Here is a 20508-nt window from a genome sequence, read left to right on the forward strand (position 1 = left end):
CGGTTAGAAAGTAGCATCAGGAGATAAAGCAGCATTTGGCTCCTCTAGGTGTTTGTCTGTGATCTTTTTGAGTTGTCAGCCTTGCAAAAAGAGGAAGAACTACAAGGATAACTTTTTATTGTTCATTGTTTCAGTATGGATTATGGTTTTGGTTTGGTTTTTTTTTTCCTCTGGAAGGAGGCCAGTAAGAATGGAAAAAAGGATCCTATTATATTTAGCAACCAGGATCCGAGCCTTATTTTTCCCCAAATTACTTTCTACTTGTCTTTCCAATTTAGGCTCATAAGTTGCCAGCTGCCAGCAGGGCACAAAGGTGATTTCAGTTTGTTATCCACAGCACAGTAGCAATAGAGACCAACTACTTTTTCTGCATCCACATATTAAGGGAGATCTTTAAGAGTTTTAGTGCTTCAACTGTAGGAGGAATGAGATGTGTGTTTTGGGTAGGTGGAGGCAGCACATCATTAGAAGGAAAAAACCAATTCCTGTTTGACAACTGATCTAGTATTTTTGCCACCTCATCAATTAAATGAAATATATTAATGGCCTTTACAGGCATATATTGTCTTGCTTATGTTCAAATCTCTCAGGCTAGAGCACTGTTAGTCCTAATTTTCAAGGTGCTAAACAACCCTACGTCCCAGCTGCCTGGTTGCTTTTAAGCCAGTATCATTGTCACAGAAAACAGCTGTGCCTCTCCCCTCTTTTCCATCTGGCACACAAATTTATTTTCTCATCTGAATTTGATTATGGAACTCAACAGGTTGAAACTCTCCTCAGAATTAATTTTAAATCAGATTAGTTCTTCATCACTGTTTACCACATGTATACAAGGAAAGGGGCAGGGGAAGAATGGCTGCTAGAGTAAAGTGATCCACAGACATACAGAGACAGCCCTGGAAGCAGAAGTAGTTACTCTGGAAGTTAAACTTTCAACTCAAGACTTACAAGTAGCCTCCTCCTAATATGATGAGGCCTAGGAAGTTGTTACATAAAAAGCAATGTGTTCCATCCTGATTTGTCTGCTTGCAGCATGCCATATCTGATCACTTGGAGTGATCAGAAACCTCATTCAGCTAGTGGGGCAAGTTATGAGAATAGAGACATAGTTCTAAAAACCGGTTTTATTTGTGTAGTCATCTGCTGTGACAGTTTGGGGCAAATTTTAGCAAACAAATAATTAAAAGGTTAATAGAAAATTAGATTAAATAGCTGTTTCTTCTACATTAGGAAATGTGATGTAAAAAAATAGGCATTCTGGAATGTTCTTGTGGTGTCCCATGTGAAACAAAGCCAGCTGGAGGAACAGATGAGTAGGAGAGTTGCAAATAGGGTAAGGTAGTGACTAGTGAAAAATTAGTAAAGGAGATTATGAAAAAGCCTGAATTTTCTTGGAATCAGTAGAGGGACTGATTTGTTTCGTTGGTTTCTTTTTTAACAACCTCTAGCAGGAAAAAGAAGAGTGTACTGCTGGTATTTGTGATGATACAAAGTTCAGCGTTATCACTGAGTACTGGGGGAAATGAAGAGATAACTGGGATACCTGGAGGATGAGGACTGATTCAAAATGGAAGAGATGCACTGATGGACAAATACAAACTATTCTTGTTCTAAACTATTCACAGATCACCAAAGGAGGGGAGGGAGTGCCTGGATGTGTTCACTGTTTACAGCATAACAACATGACCATGGATTTTTTTTAACTTTTGATAGAAGTAAAATGCAAGTATTGGATTTACTTCTTCAGGTGACTTTGAGTAAGAGGAAGAAAGTAAGCATGGCAGGAAAAGGCATTTCATTTGCATTAATAAAAAAATTAATAGATTTTTTTTCTCTAGGAGTATTTTAAATATACAAGTGCAAAGAACAAGGTGAAATCAAGATGAAACATGTAGAAGTATGAAAGTATGTAAGGGAGCCTGAAACTGCATGAAGAATATATTATGTCCAGGCACAACCTGTTCAGAATTGCAGGATTCACCATTTTGGGGGATGTATGTGGACCCACTGGATGTCCTATAGCTCTCCAGAGTCCCTCCTGCTGCTAAGGCAATAGTTAATTGTAGGCTTGTGGCTGATACATTGTGCCTTTTGATGGAATGTGTTCTTACTTTCTGTACATTCAGGTTCCCCAGTATTCTGTTCAAAATGACCTTTTCAGGTGTGTCTACACCACAGAGCTTTTTCTGTTCTGGCATTGTCCTGCTGATGAGCACGTATAAAACTAACTTGAGTGACATTTCACTCTTACACAGTTCATTGGGGGATGTCTTCCCAAGCGAGTACAGCTTTCATTCTGGCTGGTGCTTCTACCTGCACAGTATCTTAGGGAATGAGGAAGGATATTCTGACTCTCCTGAGGCTCAGCTCTACAAGTCCTTGGAGAGGAAGCTTGGCTTTCTGTGGCAGACAGTGTCCCAGAAGCTCTACAGCAGCAGTGACTTGTGTGTCATTTTGCTATCACATGCATGCATCTAAACAGGACCAACCCCAGTGAATCTGAGGTGGTTCATTCAGGAGCTGTCAAGGCAGCATGTGGTGCTACACAGCTGTAACTGTGCCGAGTTGCTTGGTGTTTCAGAGTCATCTTGGGGTTGTCCTTCCTTTTTCTCTCAGCTCACATTTCTTCTCTAGAAATCCAGACCCATGTAGAGCTCAGTTTTCTTTTTTGCAAATTGCAAATATAGCTTCCACATTCAAGTATTGAACTATCTTTTGATAGCTGGTTGGAGTATTAGATAAGCTGGTTGCCAAGAACCCAAAATCTCTCAGTACAGTGCCCAATGTGAATACTAATATTTGAGGCTGATAAATTGACTTTATTAACCAAAGATAGGTAGAAAGCCAGGAGTAGAGGAAACAGAGAAGTGGAAATAGCAGCTTATTGCTGCTTTCTGTACTGGAAGGGTAGATGAAGAACCAGTTTTGTATGCTCTCCCTCTCAACCTTGCCTCTAACTTACATAAGTGAATTTATGTATGATTTGCTTAATTGCCTCCACATTAAAAATGCTTCCAGACATTGAGCCCCGAAGTGCTTACTTCCCATTTGTGAATTAGGAAGTTATTCATATTTCACCTTCTTATGACACAATCCACTGTGTCTTCATCAGACTTTGGATTTTTCCCTCAATTGTAAAGATACCTTCAAAGCTGAAATATGCAGAGCTTTATTTGCATCTGAAACAGCAAAGAGGGAACTGTCTAGTGGTAACAGAAGATTGAGATTCTGATCTTTCTTTTTGTTTCAATTGCAGTAAAATTATGTTCTTTGGCTTACAGTTTAATGGCAGTGTGAGACAAAATAGCAGAAAACTTGCTTGGGTTGTCATCTGTCATTTAAATGATGTCTTAGTTAAAGACAAGAAAGACAAAAGAAGTTAAAGGAATGGAAAAATTTGAGCTAATTTGAATAAGGCAGATTTTTCTTTTTTTACATAATATTATACTTTGTCCTTCTCTGGATGGATGGGTAATACCTAACAAAGTATTACCATGATAAAAATAGTAAAGCCATGGATGGTACAAGAGATGAAGTAAGCACTGCTGCCTGACATCTGAACTAAGCTGTGCAGTTTGATGTGTAGCCTCTAAAGAAACAGCTGGGGGAGGTGAGCAGCTGCAGTCTCTGTATATCACAGCAGCACCTCCTGGGTGCTCACCTTCAGCGAGGAGGATTGGAGCATGCAGAGCAGAACCGTTTGTTGTTCCAGTCTTTCACAGGCTTTTAAACACAAATGCGTTTTACTGCTAACAACCTGTTTGGGTGGGGAAGCGGAAAAGGCAAAAAATTGAAGTGTCAACGATGGGCATATTTTTCTTCAGTCACTCCAAGGTTCTCTTTCTTTTTTTTCCCCCCTTCCTTCCTCCATTAATACTGTCCTCTTCTGCAAGCCATTAACTCACTAGGAAATATCAAGCCAGAAACTCTACAAAGAAAGCTTTTCTTAGCTTTTGCTCTTTCCTGCTTTTAGCAACTGCTGATAAAGGTAACATTTTACCTGGGCTTTGGGCTGCCTGTAAGATCTGTTTCTCTAGGCAGAGTCTGACACTATTGAACTCCCTGTACAAAGAATTCAAAAGCAATTTGGGTACAAGCATAAGGGTGGTCACAACCCCTAATGTGTATGACAGAAATTGCTCTTAATGGATAGGTTTTTCCCACATCTGTACTGCAAAGGAGTGCTTTAGTGATGGAAATTTTAAGAAGGAGAAAATCAGCAAATCAAACTGTATTTTGGATCCTGGAGGAGCCCTGCCTATGAGTATCTTCCTGTGCACCATCCCTCTCTTAGAATAAATTGCTGGATTTGATTAGAAAAAATGAAAAGGGCTATTTTAAATGAGTCTGATAATATATTTGTGTGGTGGGATCTTTTTAGGTAAAATGTTAGTAATGAAGAATTGTACCAGCAGGCAGCACCTAGCACACCTGAGCACTCTCCTTCCTACTCTTAGCTTGGGACTGATAAGCACTTGATACTCAGGCTGTGTCTAGCAGGTTGTGTTGGTTTTCTTTTTTTTCTGGTTTACATGCTGTACTTCAATAAGGGGACTGGAATTAACTAACAGCTCTGTATAAATTACAAGCCAGAACCAATTAGCCTTTCAAATAGTTTTGCTTTGTTTAGCTCTACAGAGCAGAACACACAGTAGTAGTAGTTTATTTACTGAAGTTCTTTAATCTTGTTCTGAATGCAAATGAAGAGCTGCTGTGCTGACTGACTTTGAATAGTCAGTATTGGGCTTATTTTACCTGTTGTCAACCATAAGGGCTCTGTTGTCTGTCTTGTTTTGTATACATGCACTGATAATACAGTGCACTACTAACCTTGTCCTTAAATCTAAAAAGAGTTTGCAGATTTGCCTTTATGGACTTTTGGAAGGAAGGTTTCACTTTGCATTATTACAGTAACCTGTTTTATGTGAGATGACTAGACATGCTTACAGGATAGTAGGATCTGAATGTCCCAGTTACAGCAGATTGAGAGGCAGTCCCTGTCTCAAAGACAGTGGAAAAGAAGAAGGGATATGAGGAGGTCACTAGAACATGGTAAGGACCCTGGTTTGTGAGGGTCCACACTTTTTCTGTGAGGTTTAGTGGCCTTTAAAAAAAGACAGCAAAGGTTTATAACTTTTCTATTTCATGTTAAGCAAAGGCAGAATTGATAGTAGCTAACTAGAAACAAGATGAGAAAGTTAAGTCAGTGAACAAGGAAGGAAAAATTACTGGAAGGCCTGTGGGCCACTGGAGAGAGGCAAAAAGAGCAAAGCACAGCTGCTTGGAACAAATTGCCTTTTGGCTGAAGGAAACCAGTGTTCAGAATAAAAGATAAAGAAAGTAATTGAATGTCACCAGTGTCTAAAAATCCTCTCTGCTGCAGTGACTTCTGCATCATTCTCAGGCATGACTGGCTAAATTTTTTTCTCTTCTTTAATCTTTGTGTCTTTGAAGTGCTGTTACATGGATTTTAAGTTTGTGAATAAAAGAGAGTGATTTAAAGATCACGAGGGAAAAAAAAATATTACTTTGACTTTTTATAAGTCAGGTGATTGCATTCAAATTCATCAAGCCTACAATGAGTCAGATTTTGCTCATGGATCTTTTCAGACTGTGCAGCCTTCCCACTATATAATTATATTGAATCCAAACAATCTGCAATAGTTGCTTGAAATGCTTCCTGGAAAGTTTTTCCCCATAGTGATGCTCAGTGTGGGAATAGCACATACTCTATCCAGGTGTTTGCTTTCAGGAAAACATATTAATCAAGTATCAATGAAAGAAGTACAGCTTTCAAAAACAGCTTTCGCTGATGCTTGCACAATCCTGGGCTAAAATGCACCGAGAAGAGATAATAGGGTTTGGTTACCGTTTTTGATTTCAGAATGCTTTCTGAGTGCCATCTAGTGTTTGCTTTCTAATTCAGAACAGTGGAACATTGGTTTTACACAACTGACTTTTCCTGTAATTGTATAAAGGACATGCTTTGTAATCACACTTTTATTTGAAACTTTAACAGAAGGCTTTCTGGAGATGAAGTTAGAAGGAATGCTATTTTCCTGAGATGTAAAAATAAAATAACAAACAAACAAACAGAGGCTTCAAAAGTTTTTACTTCTGGACTATTTTATAAGGTCTCTTGAACCCAACTGCTGAATTTTATCTCCTTTTTTATTTTCAGATCATGTATGGGACACTAGTATCCATCATAGTTCTAAGATCTGTTTATATAGTGTTATGGTAAGTAACCATTTAATTCAGCATTGTAAGTTACAACATAGTATTTGCACCTTTTTTTTTTTTTTTGTCAGCTTAGCACGAGAAATTTGCAATGGGAGAATTTATTTAACTAGGTACATAATGTTAGCTCCTGGACTCCCCTGGGTTGAAAGGGTTTGGCTCATCACCTTGCACTTTTTTGAAGCCACTGTGATAACATTAAACTAAACTGAGATTTCTACACTTATGGTCAGTGTTTACTGTCAGGTGTTCTGCTGATGACTTCAGCTGTTAGACTGGGATTTAAACAGAATTGGAGTTTGTCTTCTTATTGCTGGATAGTGTGAAATCTGCTGCTAATGTCCAAACTCTAATGATAATACTGGGAGAGTGCTAAGACTAAGACTGCAGAGTGGAACCATCACTTAGTAATTTCCTTTCCTCTTCCCTGTTCAAGTATTTAAAAAATAATGACACATGATAGTTTTTCTCACAATTTTCATTGGATAAAATCAAGCATAATGCTATGGTAATTGAAATTAAAACTGTAACAAACAAAAGGTATTAAAACGCTAGGAGATACTGAGAAGTATTAGAATCATTAGAGCACAGACTCTAAAAATGGTATGTAAAAGGGAGGTAAATGGAAGGAAAATGGAATTTAATCAGTATTGAAGTAAACACATACCTTTAGCTCTCAGGGGCTCAGTTGGTTGCCCATTTCTGTCTATCTCCTGTGAATATTTGTTGTTCTTATGCATTTGGGGATTGCTTCTGAAAATTACTTATTTCTGTCATCATTCTAAATGTGCTTTTTGTTAAACTTTGTTTCAAGTTCCACCTATGTCTGTTCAGGAACACAAGGAAGAATTTAACAAAATGTGAATTTGAAGTATAGAATTTTCAAATATTCTGAGTTGGTAGAGGCCCACAAGAATCAAGTACATTCATTGAATCACCTTCCAATTGCCATTTCAGTTCATGTGGTTTGGCTTTCCCCAAGAAATTCCCACAGACCAAGTGCAAATGTTCACAGACTTTTTTATTAAGCAAGAAGAACTTAAAACTGATAGTGTGTTGCAGCTTCAGAAGCAATCATCAATTTAAAGGCACTTTTTAAATCTATGGACTGGAAATTTTAATCCTCGCCTAGAGATCTTAAGTGACACTATGTTTATTCGCCCCCAAGGGGAACTAAATTGAATCAAATTGAAGTCATTTTAATTTTGTCCTTATTCAAGGATTTAACACAGTTCTAGTCTTTTAGATTAAATTTCTTTCTGTCTGTGTAGACAAACTCTCGGGCTTCCTATTCTTCTGCATCTGCAAATTCCACACAGTTATGCTTTCTCATTATTTCTGAAATATTTCATAGTCTTCTGTCTTTATCAATAACATCACCACCTTTCCTCTCAAAGTATCACTGATTGTTTTGCTCCCGCCAAGTCTGTGTCTGAAGTCCTACCTACTTTTCACTTCAGTTCTAGGGGCTTGGAGTGTATATTCTTAATTAGCTTGATCACTTCATTGAATCAGCCCCCTACAAAGACTTATTTCCCTTGTTGGTTACTATGCAAACTGGGTAGAAAGTTGGGATGGGAAGAGAAGTAGGTTTAAACTACTTCTAAATTTTAACTAAACTACTACTAATTTTAAATTAGTTCTGCTAGAGAAGTTCTGCCAACGTGAAGGTACCCTTTCTTTTCTCTAAAATTCATCCCCAAGCACACTTTTGGATTTACTTTCTCTGCACGGCTAGAACATATTCCTGTATTTCCATCAGTAGTGCTAGCACTTGGCAAAGCCTTTTCCAGCTTACATACTGACCCTGATTTCTGCTTGTTTCTTGTATCTTCACTTCCTGTCACTCGTATTTCTTAGAGTGGGTTTTGAAGTCACTCTGAGATTACAGTAAAAATTCCAAAGAACAGCATGTTATTCCTTCCAGGCTACTACCTCATCCTATCCTCACCAGTTGTTCCTCTTCCTGCCTCTTCCCCCCACACTTTTCATCTCTTTCTTAGTTCTGTTCCCTCCCAAGATTGCAAGTGGGCAAATGTTGTTCTCTGTTCACAAAGCACGTTCCCTGTTAATAAATGATGCCAGTTGATTCCTTCACAAAACACCACTGTTTATTCCTCAATAATTCCAGCTATAATTACCTAATTGCCAGCATGTCTGATATACTATTTAGGTCTCTGTTGTGTCATGGTCTTGCTTGTCTCTGGAGCTCTGAGGGGGTAATATTACAGTGTAGTCTTGGCTATGTACTGCATGGTGCTCTACACATTTATTAGACTAAACAAATAATAATTTTGCTAGTTTATATTGGCAGTCATTTTGTAAATATGTACAGCTTGTGTCTGGTTAGAGCCTCCTCCACAGGGCAAGCTACCTGTTGTGTTTTGCACATTTTGGTTCTCAGTGCTCACAGCTCTGAAATGTGCTGTAACACACACAGTGGAGGAAAAGGCAGCTCAAGAATGTGTTTTAACCCAGAATCTCAACTGTGCATTCATAATGCTTAAAAATAACTTGAACAGTATTTCATGGCAGCCTTTCAGGGTTGGATTTGGTTTTACTTTTGGACTTGTCTTATTAGTGGGAAAGGAGCCTTCCATGTTGGAAGTTTACAATTTCATGGTCCAACCTGAATGTGGATAGGGAAAGTAAATTTATTAATAATGCACTTTCTTGCATCTGATTCTTCAGTGTGTTTTCCATATCTTGAAGAAAAATTTTTTTCTGCTGAAATTAAATTGACATTTTTCTATTTCCAGTAGCATCCAACTAAAAGATGAACATAAAAGTACTGGGGTTTAATACCATTGATTTAGTTAGTTGTTGGTCATGGTGGTCTACACTGAAAAAAAGAGGAATTTTGAAAGACCATATATATACAAATTCCCTAGTACAGAGATATCATCTCTTGGCAGAGACCCGCTTCTTTTGGGAATGAGAGTCCTACTTGGTAGCAGAGATCTTTTTTTCTTTTTTGTTTTTATTTAATGAAAGAATATACACAGGACTGAAGAATTAGTACCTTTTAGCCAACTTTAGTTTTCCCACTTTTTGGTTTCACTCAGAGAGGGCAGTATTTTAGAAAACATTCATAATTACAGAAGTAAAAGTAAAATAACAGTCTCAGAGAATATGAGATTAGGAGAGAGAAGAAGTAAAATACAATATTTAAACAGATGAAATTTGAAGCTGGTATTTTTTTCTTTTGAGGGAAAAACCAAATTGATAAAGAATTTTATTTACATATAACAGCATTTCTGTATTTACACATATTTAGTGTAGTATATATTAGTATATTTCTGTATCTTTAACCATTCTGAACTAAACTTTGCATTATTTCTCTCTCTAGGGTATACCCATGGCTTAGAGGTTTAGGATATACATCTTTAACTGTGTTTTTAATGGGATTTTTTCTCTGGAATGTGGACAACATTTTCTGTGATAAATTGAGGTGAGTTTTTTCACTTGTCTGGATAACTCTTAATAGCCTTTAAGTACAAAGATTGGATTATTTCTGAGGTGCATATTCAAGTCCATCTCATTGTATGTATGGCATGCTGCCTACAAAACATCCATGAGATTTTATGCAGATTGCTCATGACTAGAGTCAGCACTCAACAGGGGTTTTTAAATTTTTTAACCATTTATAGAATTTTTGTTTTTAATTTCTCTTTAACTTCAAATTAAACTGAGAGAAATAATGCCACTGAAGTAATTTTGAGAGTCTGTGGATGACTAAAGCCTGTTATTCAGACTTGATTTCATCTGAATGGTTTTTTATCCTGCTCATTTGGGTTTTCTTTTCTGCTCTTCCATTTCCTATGAAAATATCAAAACCAGTAGTTCTGCATGTTAAAGAAGACATGCACAACTACTTCTGCTACTACTGCTCAGGAAATACCTATTTCAATATCCGTGTTACCAATAAACAGCACTTAGTTGCAATTCATGTATTGTTCAGCAAGCTGGAGGAGATGGAAATGTTAATTCCAGCATTCAGAAAAATACATTTTTGACAATTTGAAACACTGTTATGCCATGGAATCTGTGTTGTACAGAATTGTCCTAGTAGGCTGGTTTGTAAGAGCTAAATAACAGTGTGCTGTAAAGAAGTCTAAAGTTTTCCATCCCTTCTGGCTCTTCAATCCCTGTGCTGGGTTAAGCAAACTGAAAGTTAATTCCAACAGAGTATTCTTGAAGCTTTTTAAAAATTAATATAATACATGATCCTCATCCCTAGGAGCACTTGATAGAGATGGGATAGAGTAGTTATTTGGCAGCATGAATAACTGTGCTGGATTTGGCCCAATAATTTGGCATTGGTTTACAGTTACTTTGCAAATATTGGCATGAGGGTTGATTTTTGCAGCTGCCTCACGTCACTGGTGAGATCACAACCCCCAATTCACCAAACCTGCTGAGCTGCTGTGGGTCCATGGAGGTTTTGAACTGGTTCCTAGGCCCAAAAATGACACCAGCTGCTGAGGCACTTTCTTCCCTTCTCATTTCATAAGGGGAAAAAAAGTCAGCATCTTTCCTGTAAGACTTGTGTGGTTATGGTGATAGAAAAAAAGATATGCTTGTTTACTAGCTTTAGTCAGACATCTGCAGAGCCTTGGATTTCTCCAGGAGGTATTATACTCTGAACCTTTGGAGAAAATACATTCAAATCCCTTGAAATTCTTTATTCTCTGGATGTCTAGCTTGTGAATCATCCACCTACCTGCTCTGTTTGGTTTTAAAGTTCAAAACTGCGTTTTGATTCAGGGTTTTTTGTTCCATATTTTAGTAAATCTGCAGCTTATTTAAAAAAAATCAAAATAGCAAAAACTCTGTAGCACTCAGTTTCTCTGGTTGGAACCACGCACTTTTGAATTTGAGCTTTGAAATTTCCTGCCATCCAAAGGCTCAAAGTTTGTGCCAGGCTGCATGTTCCACTGTGTCATTGCTGGGCTGACTCAATTGGAGCTTTGTGCTAGTAATTGTGACTGAGCAGCTTTGGACTAAGCACTGTAATATCAAGCAGTAAGGACATATTCCAGGAGTTGCAGATTTTTCTTGCTTAACACATGCAATCGTTGTTTTCCACTTTTTACTTTGACAAGTGAAATTAAAGTGGAAAAAAAGACCAGCAGATGCAAACAGTTCCTCCACCATCAACCAAGATAGGCATTATCTGCAGAAGCCTAATGAGCAGGAGAAATAAGAGCAATGTAGTTCCTTCTCTTTATTTCTTTATCTCCATCCCTTAGCCCCTTCTCGAGTAGCTCACCACCCCATAACTACAAAATACAAAGCATGTTGGTGGAGTATCTCAGACCCTCTCCTTTAATTGCTTCCTCATTAAATACCCATTTTGTCCCTGTTTTAAGAGTCCAACAGATAAAGGCAAGTTGAGCTTTCATGTACCTGCAAAATAGGTGGTGTGATTGCCCAATTTAAAGTGATGATGTCTGATAAATCTCATTTCCTCTCTTGGACCTTAAACTCAACATTTCATCCTATTGACAGTAGTTCACAGGGTCTTGTGGAGGAGGGTGGTAGGATTCATTTGGGACTGTGGGATGCCATAAGTATATTCCCTGAAATTTGAGTCCAGAAGAAATTGGTCACTCATCATATGAGGAAATGTCTGTTTTCTTTAAATGTATAAGAAAGTCAGTTTTCTGATATCTCTTTGTAGTGGCAGTGTAAAGTGTAAGTGCTGCTCCTCACCTGCTGAAAGCCTGATTCCATGAAGCCTCCCCTGTCCAGCACATGCCTGAGATATGGAAACAATAATGGGTGATCTGATAATCCAACATTGTGATTTGAGATTGCTTAGCTGGGAAAAACTATTCCATTGCATGGTATTCCTTTCTTTCAGAGCATTACGAGAGAAGATGCCTCCTGTGGTGGGAGCTGTGACACAGTTTCATGCATGGTGGCATATTCTTACAGGGCTGGGCTCTTACCTTCATATCCTGCTAAGGTAGGAAATGTTTTCTAAACTGGAAGTTCACAGAGATCTTACAAGTTTTCTCAGCTTCAGATGGATTTCAGAATGTTGTACCATCCAGAAGAGCAGGAAAATGACTTATTAAACTGGTGTACTGTTTTCTTTCCTCTTTGTAACTGATCTAAAAACTCTCTTAAAACTAATCTATATTTTTCAAAATGTAATCACTAGTCTTTAAATAGTCATGATTCTTCAAGAAAATTTAATTCAGAAATGGGAAGCCTGTGGCAGTTAAACCAAAACTGTTTGACAGTATATTAATTTCAGAATGTAAGCCATTAATACTTGTCTGTTCTTGAGCAGCAATCCTGAAGTACTAAAACATGTTTAAATTCAGGAGCTTAACAAATCTTTTCATAGGCACTGTCACTCCTGAAAACCAACAGGCATCCTGCTGTAGTGCAGAAGGTGATGGCTAAAGTAGTTTTAGAGGAGCTGTTCTCAAAAGGGCTTAAACAAGAATGTAAGTTAGCAAGTCTGGAGGCAGCAGATTTTTCTCATTTTTGCTCTATACCACCATCTAGTGGAACCAGGGGCAAGAATAGAATGTAAACTGAAATGTGAAGAATTTCTGCTGTTTGTTCATCATCTAATTAAATAAAATTTTACCACTTAACAATAACAAAGAGAATTTCTGTTATATGTTTACATCCTATGTAGTTGAGAACTTGATTATATATCAATTTTTCTACATCTAACATAGAATTGACCTTTTTTGTCAGATGTTAAAATAACTAATAAAAGGAAAATGCAAGGAAAATAAGTACAGTTCCATTAGATGACCTGATAGCTCATTGTTACATTTATGTGTATATATATCTCTATGTATATATACATTTACATATATGTAGGCATGTAAATGTATATATACATAGAAATATGTCAAGGTATATGGAAAACAGTTGCTCCATTTTAGTTTACAGGTTGTCTGCTACTCTAAAGAGCTAGAGGTAATATTTTAGAATATTGCCTCAAAAAAAATTCCTTGCAGGAATCAAGCATAGGCAAGGTTTTTCCAACATGCCACAAAGTGGCATTGCCTTTTAAAAAAATGTGAGGTCATTCACCGGAAAAGATCGACTGAGAGGAGAAAGCATCTAAGAATAAGATGTAGAATCAAGCTATGCTGCTTTTTCCCCCCTTTAACATCTGCTGTATTTTGTGGTACACTGATTTAATTTCATCCTTCTAAAATGGCAGACTCCAGTCCCTGGGGGTTTCTTTGTTGTTTGGTTTTTTTTTTTGGTTTTTTTTTTTTTTTTTACCTCTCAGGGTTTCTTTCTTTCTCCCCACATAGGTGATAGGGTAAATTATTTTGTGGATTAGTCTGCTACAGGGCGATTTACTGGAGGTTAACATCTCCTGAATTGACTAAATCTAGGCAGAATGGGTAGCTCTGCAATCACAGAAACAATTCTTTTATAGTTGGAAAATAAAACTGGGATCAGGACATCCTTATTTTATATGCTGTCTTATGCTTGAAATTTTAAGCATGCTCTTTTCCTTCTCCTCAGTTTATATACAAGGACACTTTTCCTGAAACACAGGCCAAAGGTGAAGGTAAGCAAGCTGTATTTTGTATTTATTAGTGTACATTTGGATATCTTGTGCTTTGAACTGTTGGTGGGGCTCAATAATTATGCCTGTTAGGGTACTGTCTTTGACTTCTGCTTACATCCCAAGAAATGCAGTTGAAATTTTCCTAGAATCACAGAATGGTTTGGGGTGGAAGGGATCTCAATGATTATCTAGTTTCAGCCCCCCTGCCATGGGAAGGGACACTTTCCACTAGACCAGGTTACTCAGAGCCCTTCGGGTACTGCAACCTGGCCTTGAACATTTCCAGGGGTGGAACATCCATGGCTTCTATGGGCAGCCCATGCCAGTATTTCACCACCCTCAAAGTAAAGAATTTCTTCTTAATATCCAATCTGAACTTACTCTTTTTCATTTTAAAGCCATTCCCCTTTCATCCTATCATTAGATTATGTTTAATAGTGTTTGGTTTCAGTTCCAAGAAACATAATGTTCCAAGGAATCTTTCCCCTATTCCTATTTTTCTTTTGACAGTTTGTTTTTGGAATATGGCCTGTTCTTCTTGTGGAGCCACCCAAGAACCTCTGACTGAGCCCTGGGCAGCCGCACGTGATCCCCTGGCCTGGCTGAATAAAGCATTTCAACAGTTGCTCAGGCTGAAGTGTCAAAATTCTGGATCAATCCAAGTACCATTGCTATTAAAGGACTTCTCTGTGCTGCAAGGCCAGTCGGCTGGAACAGAGCAAAGAGCTGGCACACTAGGGAAATAGCACTTAGTGCAGCTTTGTTCGAAGTTGTTAAAACAAAGATTAAGACACAAGGGTTTTATGTATATATTGTACAGCTGATGATATTGCGGTAATATTTCGTGCTGGTCACAGAAAACTAACCATTTTTGAAGTGGATTGCTTACATTTTTTCATTCAGTTTTTGTTCTTTCTGTGGTCTAAACTAATATTAGTAACTGAATGACAAAAATGACAAAACTAGGCCATTGATGGCCAAGTTAAGCATCTGTGTGGCCTATAGTGAACTGAATGCTTAACCCAAACTACTTTAACCTTGCACTTTTATACAATTAATGAAGTATGTAATGGTTGATTTGGGCCTTTATTCTACCTTGCTTTTCCACAACCTCCTTTGCAATTTATATTTTAAGCAAAATGGTTGGGATACCTGTGCCATTTAGTTCATTTTCTACCAAGCTTGTTTTCTCTTTAGTCCAACTGAGAGGTTCATCATAGAGGATGTTCCAAAGTGTGACCAGCGGAAGATACTGAAATGGTGAAGCTTTATAGGTGTTCCTGTTTGCATCTGGGAGCTCAGTTCCTAATTTTTTGACCAGTGATTCATTGCAAACATGTGGAGTGACTGTAGAAACATAAGAAACACTCTTTTTAAATTTTTTGTAATTGTTATTTACATACCTAACTTTTCTATCCCTTTCTTCAACTTCCCATTTCCCATTCATACTACAGATTGACAAACACCTTAGATGTGCTCTAGTTCAGCCTTGAATTCATCATCATCTTACTTTACAAGTCTTAAATATTGGTGGGAACTTTCAGCAGCATCTTATTCAGAAGATGAGTAAAGGACAAGACTGAGGCTGAGGATATCCCCAAATACAAGGGTCAGTGCTTTGCTTGCTTTTAATCTATCACATTCTTAGTCTGTGAGAAAGCTGACCACCTTTTGAAACCAGACTTAGGGGATTAATGAGGGGGACAAACTCTGTTTTCTGCAAATTTTATCTACCCAGCTGATGAAAGTTAGTAAGTAAATTTAAGGAAAACATTAAACTAACACAGTTTTTCAAAATATACCTCATATGAAGGCTGTGATTTTGATGCTCTTAATTTTGGGGCAACAAACAGAGTCTATCTCTGTGCCTACTTGCCGCCATTCTATGCAATTTTTGTCTGCTTTGGATGCTCTGACTGATTTGTCCTTCTTGCCATGAAGAAAAAAGGGAAACACTCAGACTGATCCAAAATCCCATTTTGTATTGATTTACAATGTGCTCACAGCAGCAAAGCATGGTAATATAGCTGTAAAGCTGTGTCCCAGGTCTCAGAGTCTTGACTATTGAACAATCAGTGCTGGTTAAAATGGTCTCTTTTCTCTGTTTGCAGTTTCTCTGCATCTCTCGCATCCATCATTAACTCTTCTACTGATGTGAACCTCCAAATTAAAATGTGGCTTCTGTTATGTGACAACCCTGGACCCTTGAGATCAAATAACCCCAAACTGCATTGGAAAAAGATACTTAACCTTGAGTGAATTCAATGAGGTTTAAGCACATGCTGATAGCAATGCATTTCAACCTGTGCACCCTATAAAGACACCTGAAGGGTAATTTCAGAATAGCTTTGATATCAGTAGGCTCCAGTTCCATAGACAAGGTCAGCATCTGTGCTGGGAAATTTGAGTGCTCTTCAGACTGAAAGAACTTAGCAGAACTAGCACAGAGGTAGGAAAAAGCTGTTATGGATCAGGTGTCTTTAATTATCCAGAAGGTATATTTTTTATAAAGATATTTGAGAACTGTTTCAAAAATGTAGCTTGAAAATAAGTGCCTGCCTGTTCACCTCCAGGCTTTCTCAAGCATTTTTCCACACACTGTATCCTATTTTCTCATTTAGTATGTTTACATGTGTTCATAAGTTAGGGAAGGAGTCTCGTAAGAGAAGCAGTGCAGCAGCAAGACGTATCAACAGTCACTTGTGACATCTGCTTGGTATGATACTATTTTTATGGAAATGGAATAAAGCCTTTATTTTAGTAGCCTTAGTTTTGTTACTGAAGGATCTGGGCACTCTGTTTAGTTAATTAATTGCAAGAACCAGAGTGTCTTGGAAAGCCACTTTCTTATTGATCAGGCATCTCTGCAATGGTATGGTATATTTATATTTCTTGATTCTTCTACACATTTGCAACTAGGAAGTCTGTGATGGGGGTTCAGATCTTGTTGGATTGAATTGTCAGGATTTTTTAAAAATTGAAAAGGTAATATTTTAATTTTATAGTGCTGTTATTTTTTCATTTATGTATTGTTTTTTGTTCATGTTTTTTTCTTTAAAAAAAATGCAAATTGGCTTTCTCCTGCATTCCAAATGAGCAAAAACATGCACACTTCTACCACCTTGCCAGCAGCCTTTCTTTCAGCAGGTTATATTAGACCCTGAGGAATGTAATTTACTTGTGTATCCTTCTTAGCATAAATAATCTAAAATCATGGGTGCTTTGGTTTGACTGCCTTACTGATCTTGTGAGTGATATTGAAAATGACAAGCCAGTTTTAACTACATGTCATTGAAATTCAGACTGCCTTTTCTAGTGCCTGGAAAGACATACATTCTTACTCCTGTAATGTGTTAAATGTCTGTTAATTGCTTTTTATTTATATCGCTTGTATGACAATGTTGATTTTTTTCTACAGACCTTAGAGCAGTATATCACAACCTTTTCCTGCACTACATCTTGGACACACAAGTCATGTGTGATCCTATTTTTTGAGTAGGATTCAGACAGCAGCTACTGGAAAGAGAATTATGGAAGTAGCAGGTGTCTGCAGGATGTGTTGTACAGACTTGATAACAATGAACTCTTCTATTCCTTAACATCTGTGAAGAACCAGGAAATCTGCCACCGTACGACCATCAATTTGACACAGATGAGCAGTAAGTAGCTCTGCAGTCCATGAGCTGAAAAATTCTTTCTTGGAAATAAGAGGGAAAACTTCAAAATTGCTCTCACAGTACAGATCAAACCCATACCTAATTCTGGGAATTTAGATTTTTTTAGATACAGCTCAAGATATGCATTCTCCAGTGAGCAGAAATCTCATCCATGTTTCAAAGGCAGTGCTGTTGGCTAGCAGTATTAGTCATCTCCAGACTTCATCTTAATGGTTTTTCTGTTAGCACAGGGCTGCTGTACTGCCCATGGGTGTTTAAAAACTCCCTCCAGTCAGAGTTGGAATATGCAGTGTTACCACTTGCCAGTCTACCTCTGTCATGTATTGTACCATACCTGTGCCCTTAATTACATTTGCCTGAATGTGTGCACATCAGAGCAGCCTGACTTAGCCTGTGCAGCCCCTGGGAGTGGCAGTGGTGTTGTATTGATTCCTGGCTGACTGTTCACTGCCTGTAAACATCCTCACTTGTTTGGTGTCTGTCACCCACAGCCTGTGCTCAGTCTGCCACTCATCTTTGTGTAAGTCTGGCTGCTTTAGAAAGAGATTTGAGTAGGAGGACTTCAATTCAGACAGGTGTAGTGAAATCTTCTGGGAGGGATATAGTGGAAAATATTGCTCTTTAATTAGTTTTAATTCTCTTTTAATCCTGTTCTGTGCTGTCTTGCTTGGCTAAAGGCGAATTGTATGATTTGAAATGCAGTTGATTCTTTTGGCCATCGTGGATTTGCTTCTAACACCTCATTTCAAGCAGCTGAATGTCTTTTTCATCAAACACTTCCATGTGAATCTCAGCAACAGAAAATCCTCCCAATACTACCAGTGTTTCTTGCAGTCACTATCAACTTGTTTAATCTGCATTCAAGAATTTCAGTAATACCATTTTTTAAAACCTGTTTTCTCTCTGTGGATATATTACAGCATTTTAATAGCAGGTGGTAAAACAATTCAGTACAGAGGAGCTGTAACAGAGCAGCAATGCTGTTTTCTTTAGTAGACATCAGAATTCAGGAACACACATCCATTTTGGGGGAATGTGTGCCCTGTAATTTAGATTAACATATTCAGGTTAAACTTTCAGTTTACTTTAAACCCCATCTGCACTTTATAAGTAGGCAGTGGGAGGCTTTAACTGCAAAGTGCTGTTTGACTGTGAGACTTTACCATGAAGAGGGGATGGAGGCTTTATTACACATGAGCAGAGCACAGCCAGAAGGAGATTAAGAAATCTTACATGAAAAGAGAATAACAAAAGATTAAGCACAGAATCCCGTAGTATTACGTCAACCACCCTCCTGGTATCTGCACTTTAGATACTTGGATGTTTTGCTATTTATACATTTAACTTTCCATGTTGACTCTCTTCACCACAGAAGTGATGTAGTTTCTGTTACATTCAGTTCATTGTAGATGACTTAGAGGTGGTTTTATGAAGATGGAACATGACACATGTTTTGAAATGTTTGTACATGAATGAATGCATTTCTGACCTATCTGGAATGTCTTCTGCCAGCTTATTTTGAGAGTCTGTAACCTAAAGACAGAGAACTTTCTATGTAACTATTAAAATTGGGTTTGGGTTTCTTTGTTCAGTTTCTCACGCACAACTGCCTACAGCTGCCAAGTGCCTGATCTCATTGTTACAAGGCTTTTATGAGATCTGGGGCTGTGTTTCCTCCTGAGGTCTCTAAGACAAAGTCTTTGGTAGGTGGGGGTCAATATTTTTTTTAAAGTCCTGCTTCTGCAGGAATCCCAGTGCTATTTTTACTGGCTTTCATGTTAGTTATCCAATACATGTCTGCCTCTGACTCAAAGTTGAGCCTGGCTACCCACCTTCCTGATGCTGTTGCATCTTTCCAAGGCTCTGAAGGCTGGGTGAGGGATTTAGCTGTACAAGAGGTGTTTATTTCGGGTTGTGTAGTTCAGTGACAGGCAGGGTGAGGGCGCAGCAGTCAAGCAAGCACTTTATGTGGAGCCCCCTTATTGGAGCTCCCAGCCAGATGCTCTAAACAGGACTGGGGACAGAGGGATTTGTATGTACAGTTTGAGAGGCAGGTTTAATGCCCGAACCTCTTGCTTTACTGCAGAATTCTTCCATTTTACTTCTTGAAATTTTTTAGGTTTTACTAAGTATGTAATTGTAGATTTAAGAAGAACTGAGTTCAGAGTTGATGTGAGACCCTAAAACAGTGCCTGCAATTTTGGGGGTTTTTTGCACGTATATCACACAAATTGATAAGAGAAGATTGTTAAGATTTTTAACAATGCAAAGATAAAGGGTCTTTTGCTTATTTATCCACAGGAATAGCTATAAGCACAATCTTAGATTCCTTCTTCTGTCCCCAAAGCTCTGGAACATATATATGTTTCTCCAAAGACAGTGCTGAATAAAATGGCTCATAGCAAGTTATGTACCAAAATGTTTTCCACATTAAAGGTGTGGAAGAACTTTGTTTGTATATCCTATTGTTCCCTGGATTTTGGAAGAGAGGGTTTCAAGCAGCATAAGCAGTATTTACTCCTTAGACTGAACAGAAACTAGCTTTTCTCTTGATTTTCCAAATTGATGACTGTGTCATGTTGATTGTTGATCTCAGTGTAATGCGTGGATGATGATAGAGTCTGATCAAACACCATCTGTCCACCTGGAGTGGATATGAAATCTCCTGTTCATTACCTGACCAAACTTTCTAATGTGGACGCTATGAGTTCCAACATGTGGGCTTCTCTTCCTGAGATTCAGTACATTGTTGCAGATTGATAATAACACTGTGACAGATGAGTAGCAGTTGACTTGTAGAACACAGCTACACTGAGAAATGCTTATTGACAATTTTGATACACTGAACTGACTCTTCCTACCAAACCAGCTGGTAACCAACCTTAGGCTTATATGTATCAGCGTATCTTGTTTTCCAAAGCACAGTAGCTTTGAAATATTTAATATGTTTCGTTTGTTTTTCATGCTGCAGTCAAGCACTAATTTGTGTCTTTATAGTACAAACTATTAAAGAATTTTGTTTTAAATACAACA

At 37.9% G+C, this 20508-nt stretch overlaps 1 protein-coding gene across 3 annotated transcripts in view; it reads left to right on the top strand.

The window, feature by feature from the left end:
• Positions 1-20508, top strand: part of ACER3 (alkaline ceramidase 3) — a 56273-nt gene extending 35765 nt beyond the window's left edge. For all 3 annotated transcript variants that reach the window (XM_063148684.1, XM_063148688.1, XM_063148685.1), the window contains exons 7-11: positions 6182-6240; positions 9590-9691; positions 12107-12211; positions 13753-13798; positions 14309-20508. In XM_063148684.1, coding sequence (XP_063004754.1) covers positions 6182-6240; positions 9590-9691; positions 12107-12211; positions 13753-13798; positions 14309-14362 — 366 coding nt within the window. In that variant the 3' untranslated portion in view covers positions 14363-20508. The remainder of the gene's footprint in view (positions 1-6181; positions 6241-9589; positions 9692-12106; positions 12212-13752; positions 13799-14308) is intronic.

Source organism: Melospiza melodia, chromosome 2 (genome assembly GCF_035770615.1).
Source record: "Melospiza melodia melodia isolate bMelMel2 chromosome 2, bMelMel2.pri, whole genome shotgun sequence".
NCBI lineage: Eukaryota > Metazoa > Chordata > Aves > Passeriformes > Passerellidae > Melospiza > Melospiza melodia.